This window comes from Electrophorus electricus, chromosome 4 (genome assembly GCF_041902795.1).
Source record: "Electrophorus electricus isolate QZ-2024a chromosome 4, ASM4190279v1, whole genome shotgun sequence".
Lineage (NCBI taxonomy): Eukaryota > Metazoa > Chordata > Actinopteri > Gymnotiformes > Gymnotidae > Electrophorus > Electrophorus electricus.
This window is the reverse complement of record NC_137500.1, coordinates 30,167,408-30,176,145: the sequence shown is the minus strand read 5'-3', so window position 1 is coordinate 30,176,145 and position 8,738 is coordinate 30,167,408. Positions and strand designations below refer to the sequence as shown.

The window sequence follows — 8,738 nt, the reverse complement described above, 5'->3', positions numbered from 1 at the left end:
CTCATAAGACTTCCGTGCTGGGGAAATCTTGTTTGTCACCATCTACTGAATCTCTTGAATTAAAGTGTCTATATAAACCTAGGATGAACACTAACCCAGGTCCATCTTTTACTTAAAAATCCCTAAAAGTTAGTTTTCTTTTCACTATTTAACTAATCACTAATGTCCATTGGTTTGCACCATTTCAGAACCTGAAAGTTTGAATGTTTTCCCAATATGTTTGTTAACAAAAGAAAAACTAAAAGATGTGAGACCAAATGGCTTTGTTTCACCCACTACTTTCGGTAAGACGATAAGCACCACTGTGTTAGGCAGAGTACCTTCAGACGAAACTAGACATTCAACCCATAGCACAGAGACCTTTGTCACCTGTCTTAGCAATAAGCCTTCCTTTGTGAACAAGAATGCAGATTTCAATGACATCAACACCAGCTCTTACATAATGACATGTACTGACTTGAGAAGGGACACAACTTGAAGTTTTAAAAAGATACTTTTTTAATCCACAATTGTAAAAAAACAAAAACAAACAAACAAAAACAAACAAACAAAAAAAAAGGTTCTTCCTCCAAATGTAACAGAAGACTGAGCTATCATAGCGAATCTATATATGTGTCACATTCACAACATTCCAACAATAAAAATCAGTGATTTAAAAAACCTTTCACTCCCTCTGGGAAAACTAAATTAATTCATGATTTGGGAAGACAGAAAAAAGCAATTGGCTTTAGAGCATTGCCCAGTAATAATGACAGCACTCAAGAAATGCAGTGAAAGTACATGTATCATGTAATATTACATGGCCTTTAAAAGGGGAAATATTTCATTGCCAAAATGAATTTAATGGTAAACAATAATGCGGTAAAAACCGCAGAAGGGCACAACAAGGTGAGTGAACGCAGAGTACAACACTGGCAAATATGAGCCAATTTGTCAGTTTGTCACTGTAATGTATGTCCACATCATATAAGAAGCTGTTTTACAGTTCCAATACCCAAAGTGTTTTCAGACAAAGCACCAGAAAATACTGTCAAATCATATTTCCTGAACATATTTCATGGAAAAAAAAACAAAAAACAGAACTACATTTCAGCAAACTCTTTATCAAAGAGCATCAAGAACACTGCCTGCTCACTCACAGAGGTAAACATGTAGATTTTCTCACTCTACAGTATGAACATAGCACAGCAGCATTTAAGGACAGACCTAGCAAAGGACATGGGAGTTTGTTAGGTTTCACTCAGAGCACACCATTCCTTAACCTGTTCCTAATAAATGATAACCACTGTATGTGAGAGAACCATGGAACACCTAGAGTCTTTTTAACCAGTCTCATCCAATCTTTTCTTTTTAAATCTTTCTGCTGAAATTAAACAAACACTATGTGGTTGTGCAGCCGTAGGTTGTTTTCACTTGATCGGAGATATTCAGTACACTATTTTCCAGTGTGTAGGTTGTTCGCACTCTTTCTCTGCATCACCACAGAAGCGATTGTAAGTGGTTTTCGGGTCAAAACCCAAGATCTCCCTTTCTTCATGAATGCGGAATGAGAAGGTTGAAACTGAGGTCCCAATGAAATACCTAGAGAATAACAAGGCAGCAGGCATTACCATGGAGTACAGAAAACAAAATAATAATACATCTACACTGCCTCCTACACTTCTGCAAGCATATGATAAAGTAAACCATAGGTGAACAAAACCGTTTTCATGTCAACATTGTTCGTTAGTTGGTATTTAGAGACACTAGCTTTTCCAGTTTCACATGGGAAGAATCTTGACCTTTAATAGCAGTTCTGACTTCTTAAAAAGCATTTTTTTTGAGTGAGTTCATCTGCTTACATAATCAGAAAATCAATCTACAAAAAATAAAAACCTTTTCTAAATCAGTCTTTCAAATTTTCACACATGACTTATAATCAATTATTTTTGCAAGCTTTAGCACCACCATTTAAAACAGAATTAATAATACTCCAGATTATTTGCAGTCTGTTTAATTACTGCTGTAACAAACGCCATCAACCTGATATTGACTGATTTAGCCATTTTTTTAAAGCTTACAATTTCCACCATCAAGAAACCTCTAAACTTTATTGTGGCTATTGCTTTAACATAACATAACTTAGGTGGCTAAACATAAGCATTTGAATATATTGATCTTGGACACTTAATTCCATTATACGTCTTTGTTCATAAAATGTTAAAATGATATAATGAAAAACTCAATATATAAAAAGACATATAAACCAAATAGTATACACATGAGGAAAAGAACAATAGGGAGGGATTTTAAAGTGTCAAACTGCTTGTGTGTATGGCTCTTTGTAACACGTGGGGTATAATGGATAGAAGAATGTGACTGACTGACATGTGACCACACATGCTAGGTGTGGCAGCATACCTGGCATGGGCACAGATCCACTGATCTATGATGGCAACCCCACCGTCTTTGAGGAGCTCGATGTCCTCCCAGCTAGGCTCATACTGTATCATCTCAGGCAACATTTTCTTCAGCCTGGAAACCTCTGAGAGCATTCATATACAAACCATTAACTTATAGAAATATCCAGACAAACATTACTTGTGTAAATGTTGTTTTCTTTCCTCTTTAAAAAACAGTTTTTAAAAATTCCTACCACTCCTCAATATGTATGTCCTAATAACAGTGACTAGTGAAGGGTAAATGTGCATTTAAATTTAGATATAACTGTAAAGACCATGAAACCCCAGCTGGGATTTAATGCATCACAAACACACCATTTTAGGTGCTGCAACAGTGAACAAAACTAGATATCTCACTAAGTTATGTATTATATACTATGAGCATGTGCACCATTATTACAGGGCCCATAGCCTACATTCTTCTGTGTTATATTTTCCCTTGATGTCCACTTACAACTTGTGTGGCTTTATGTTCCAAAAATGAATTATAATTGATTAATCATAATTAATTAAGTAATAATTTTTAAAATAATTTTTCATATAGTGAACAAGTATCTTCGTGTAACATGAATTTGATGGGCTTACTCATGTTGGGCAAATCTATTATACAGAACTGCTCCCACCAGTCAACCCACTGTATTGCTCAAAGTGCCATTTTGCCAGTTAGATTTGAGGTGTAAAATGATCCCGGTGGCCAGCCTAAAAACAGGTTATCTGACAGGTGGGAACCAGTTCTGTACAATAAATTGTTATTCGTCTGGCCCAACATTTTAACTCTTTTGTTAACTTATTATTTGTCTGGCCCAAGGTCTTTAGAGCAGAGGTAGGCCCATGGTCCCACAAAACTGATATGAAGTTTCAGTTGTTACATTTGCCTTTGTGCCATGTTGCCAGTTAGAGCAGAGGTGTAAAATTTGTTATTTGTTTGGCCCAACATGAATAACACCCTCAGTATGTCTCCGAGATTCACCCTTTGAATCAATTTACCAGTGTGCTCCATTGCTCAATGTGCCATGAGGTGTAGAATTTGCTTAGTCCAGCCCAAAAACCAGGGTTTTGGTTTTTTTTTTACAGGATGTGACTTCTTTTTTACAGGATTCTTTTTGGTTAACTCGTTATTTGGCTGGCTGAACATCATTAAATCCCTCAGCTTTGATCTGGAATTTCATCTTATTAATTTGCCATTGTGCTTTATTGTTCAATGTGCCAAGCTTCCAGACAGTTTTGAGGTATAAAATGATCTTAGTCCAGTATGATAGATTTGTCACTTGTCTGGCCCAACATGAATAAGATCATAAAATTATCCTTACACAAATAGGCTTGTTCCATATTGAAAAAGTATATGTCTGGCCTGTGGTTATTTAAACTCTCAAACCTGAGCTGGCATTTCTTCTTCCAATAAATGTGTGTACTATCACTGTATTCTCAGGAGGTTTTGATGTATAAAATCACCAACAGCCAGACTAAAAATAGATTTTCCTTACAGTAGAAATGTAGCTTAATCAATTAGCATATTGAAATATTACACACTTTGGATTAATTGAAATAATAAATATTTTATAAAATAAAAACTTTAATTATATTCTAATCTAATGTTTACATTCAGAATATCAGGATGAGAAAAAATCAATTCTTAATAAATTTATGATCACATCTATGCTTGTATAACAAAGTGCACAGCAAATATGCGACGTGAACGCTCCCTTTACGAATAAGGAACCAACTTCAGCCGCCAAATAAGATGTGAATAAGTTACCAAACGAACTGGAAACTGAGAGTAAGTAATTAACTTTGCCATCATTGTTTAAGACACATCTAAGATAAATGAGCTCTGTTCTGATTGGCCCTGTATTGTGCCTCATTCAAAAAGCAGTCAGAGCTGAAACCTGCATGAAAACTGGAATGCAAGTACACAGGGCTAAAATAGGCTGATGTAATATGTAAATGAGTGCTTTTCAAAATATTTCCCAAACATTTCAAAACATGTTTTTAAAAATTGGGCAGAATCTTGTTTTGTATTTACATTAGGACCGAGCCTTGTTTTGTATTTACATTGACCTCCATTTTAGGGGTTCCTCTTCAGCGACCGATTACAACTGATGATATATTCTATGAGCAAATGACAAAGCACTTTTGTAAGCCGCTCTGGATAAGAGTGTCTGCTAAATGCCATAAATGTAAATGTACCCCACACCACCTCCATCTCCATCTCCATCCGTTTGACTAAGAAAATGTGGTGGAATCTGGTAAGCGCTTTGCATCTTGTCTGGTAAAGACAAGCCTTAACACTGCGCTTTTCCAAAATGGAAAGAATTATTACATGTGAATGGGATGAAGTTGGATGCAAAATCATTTTACATAATGAACTGAATATCTTTATCACTTAGGGAGCTAGGTAAAGTAACGCTTTGTAGAATACTTGGATAATAAGTTTAGACAATAAGTCTCTCTGAAAAAATGAAATGTCATTATAATTTACCAAGTAAAATAAATAAAGTCTTTGACATGGGTAAAGAGCAGCAATTTAGCCCTCTTCTGATGCGTATAACATAATTTATTATTAAGTAACAGCCAACCTCTTCGAATCAGATAGGAATCATGACAACTTTATTGATACTGGAATTGAACTCCACTGGACACCAAAAATCTTAGAGGTGTGCTTTGTGTTAATGGAAAAAGGATCCAAAGAGTAAAAAATAAATAAATAAATAAAATTGTTTATGTTGTTGTGCTCACCTATTACTAGCTAGAGGTGATTCTTGGCTAATGCGCCTTTAAAAGGGAACTCAAAATCCTGACTAACACTGCTGCCCTCTTCTGGATAGTGTCTGTACCTTCTTCCACCGCATCAGTGGCAACAAAGACTTTCTCCAGCTTGTTCTTCTTCATGATGCTACGGATCTTCTTCACTGCCCCCTTGAGACTGGGCACGTCCTCCCGATGGCCCCAAATGAAGTCCTTTCTACGCAGGTGGACACCCAAATATGGCCCTCCTTTGGCGCTGCCCAGCTTGGTCTGCCACAGAGAGTTCAATCTGCAGTCAGATCCCATTATACAAAGGCTGCCTTAAAGATGGACTGTGATAGGCTGTTTAACTAATACCTCTATTGACAGGAGACATAAACAAGAAATTTATCAAAATTTAAAAAACTGTGAAGCAGCCATGGTTTCCTTGCTCCACTGATTTGGAACACTACCCCTCAATGTCCATCTATTACCAGTTTAACACATAGCTCTAAACCGAACTTTTTTACTTTTACATTTTATTTGATTTACTAACTTGTTATTTTTTAGCAATTCTTTTAAGATTGTTCTTTTTTTCAATATATGTTTCACTAAACAGTGTTTTTAATCCTTTAAATTATTTAAATTTGCATGAATTTAGATGAATTTTTGCTTGTTTTTAAAAGGACTCTTTTATTGAAGTTTATTCATTTTTGTATCCAATTTATTTTATTTAGCTTATTTAAATATTCCTGCAATGTTCTGGTTTGTTGTCTTGCAAATCACTGTGTGACATTTGGAGTGTATGAAAAAGGACCAACACAGTTGCTATTACCATTATTTTTGTTATTGCTGTTCTTTTTATCATTATTAAAATTGTTTCTGAAAAGTTAGAACTGTCATTTGGAGAAAGAGCTTCTTGTTATTCGCCCATAATAACAATAATCACAGCTTTGTCCTTGTGGTGTTTATCATTATTAATCTGCTATACCACAACCCGATCTGTATATTCCATAACCTGATCACAACCCATTTTATTTCTGCACAGCCCCACAGGCCTTGTACTCAACTAAACACGTACATATGAAGTCGAGGAACCAACGGCCTACACTTATCAAACATTTCAAAGTACTGCTCTAGTACTACTACTTACTACAATTCACATCCATATCAACACAACGCTATGGTCAGGAAAAGCTGATCCTGAGTCAGCCCGGCTCCTGCCCTGAGGCGAGCCTCCATGCTCACCCTCATGCGTGTCCAGTCCTCGCTGAATGGGGTGTGGTCCTGCTCGTCAGTGGAGTTCAGGTACTTGGCTCTGAACTGGTCACCAGCGACGCGCAGATGCTTGGCAAACACCATGCTCCGCCGTGTCTGTGAAACACAGCCATGAAAGCGCCCATTTAAAAACCAAAAACAACACATCTTAGTGGTGGGACAGTGTCATTCTGCTCTTGCTCTCTCTCTCTCTCTCTATCTGTATGTATACGTGTGTGGTGGGGGAGTGAGTTTTAAATTCCAAGAGTCTTAAATAGTCCAGTAACTAACATACAGTCCAACACATTGTTGGCAAGCCTGCCTGCAATGGACTAATCCCGTCATGAACTCACATCCCAGTAGTCTTTTCCAGCATAATGATCATGGAGGAGAGTCTCAGCTCTGTCCAGCAACACAGAGCTGTGGAGAGATAAAAGTGCACATATGCGCTTACTGCGTTTGCTTTGGAAAGTTCAGGAATGAAGAAAGTAGACATGGAGGTACCCACTACTCAGAGCTCTGAGCATTAACACCGGTGTTTTAGATGCCACATTTTCAAATACATTTCAAAACAACAGAAAATACCCCATCAAGAGAACATTCCTTTAAATGTGAAGTTCTGAGTTGGGAACCAGATAGGGTCATTTGGAGCTAGGTCTAAAATAGGCCACAATTTGCATGCACCATTAAAGAGGTGCTAGCTTTCTTTAGTGACTCACGCAGCTGTGATGTTTTTCTGTAAGAAGGGGGCCAAGATGGAGGCATGGCCCTGAACAGACAGACAGGTTACACTGAGAGCACGGGTCTCGTCATAACCCCAGAACCAGCCTCTAGAGGGAACAACAAAGAATCCAAACAGATTATCTGAAAAGCTTTATTTCCAGTTAGCAAATACTGACTGTCCAATTTTGAACAATTGTGACTGAACAATTACCAAAATAAAAAAAATAAAATAAAAATGACCAATAATAACTTCAGCAACATTTCTATGGGTAAAATCTAAACAGATAAAACCAAAACTAACAAACAAACAAGCAAAAAAACAGCTCACATAGAATTACAATTTGTCTTCATCCAACTGTACAAATGTACCACTACACCTGTGTCTCTTGTCTGTTGGGGATGTCTCTGCTGGTACCTGTGGTAGCCTTGTTTGTCTCCTGTGTACATGAGCCGATCGATGCAGGGCCGCTCATCCACCTTCTCTTCCCATTCTCCTTCGGTCCAGCCCTCGGCATAGTTCTGCAACACCAGCACCTGATCAATGAAGGGCCCGCCAGATTCTAGAGCCACACACACATACACACAGCACAGACATACATATACAGCAAAAAAGATTTATTTTCAAAGGACAGACTAACATCCATGATTTACAAAACAAAACTGCACATGGGCAGTGGTAGCAAACTTTATAGCTAATTGTTTTAGGAAGGAAATTAGCGAAGAACATTTCTTCGACTTCTTTTTGCCACAGGGCTTTTGGCAAAATACGCTGCTCGAGACCTTACCTGCAATGAACTCCTCGTATTCAAGTACAGGCACATTGGCCTGTAGGCTCGTCAAGCTGAAGAAAGCTCCCCAGGGGATGCGCACTTGGTGGATGTCAGGACTCTGCCAGTGGTACATGCGACCCCAGGGGGGCAGCACCAGCACCCAGTCCTCCTGCTTCCTCAGAGTCTTCAGCAAGGATGCCATGCGGATGTACACGTCACGACGCAGGTTGAAGCCCTCGGGGGGATTCACGTCATAAAGCAAGTAGCTACAGATTAAAGCGCAGCACCGACACAGCGCACGTAAGACTTAGGCGAGGAAAATAACATACATCAAATAAAGTTTCACGGGAAGCAGAACAAAGTCAACTGTAATGTAAAAATGGCCAGATGATGGCCAGAAAAGGGGAAACAAACTGGAAGCTATATTGTGGACGATAGTCTTCATTTAGAAACTGGTCTGACGTGTTAGTTATTTTTGTATTTTCCGAACAGGAGAGGTCCAACAATTTTCTCTTTGAAACGAATTACATAGCCGAAAAGTGTTATAACTGTGAGGGTGTACCTACCGTACATCTCGTGCTGTCGCTGCACCCGGCGACACCAAATTTCCAGCACGAAATGCATTTTGATCCGATTGCTCTGAACCAGAACCAAATTCAAATGTGAAGGCAGTGGCCAACAATGCAACATAAAAATAAGAACTATGAACACACAACACAGGCACCGACGTGATCCACAGTTGCGCCATGTCTTTAAGGCCACGCACTTCCGGCAAAAGGCACGCGTTTATGGTTACCAAGCAACGTCGCCCAGCCTAAAGTCC

The 8,738-nt window shown here is 38.3% G+C and overlaps 1 protein-coding gene across 1 annotated transcript; it reads right to left on the bottom strand.

Annotated features, from left to right (window-relative positions):
- Positions 1-474: 474 nt before the first annotated feature.
- Positions 475-8,700, bottom strand: pofut2 (protein O-fucosyltransferase 2). Its single transcript, XM_027016417.3, has 9 exons — positions 8,482-8,700; positions 7,931-8,181; positions 7,561-7,705; positions 7,142-7,252; positions 6,776-6,842; positions 6,414-6,539; positions 5,276-5,456; positions 2,401-2,524; positions 475-1,581 (listed from the first exon to the last, which is right to left on the bottom strand). Exons 1-9 carry the CDS (start codon positions 8,661-8,663, stop codon positions 1,428-1,430), a joined length of 1,341 nt encoding a protein of 446 aa, XP_026872218.1. The 5' UTR covers positions 8,664-8,700; the 3' UTR covers positions 475-1,427.
- Between the last annotated feature and the right edge of the window lie 38 nt (positions 8,701-8,738).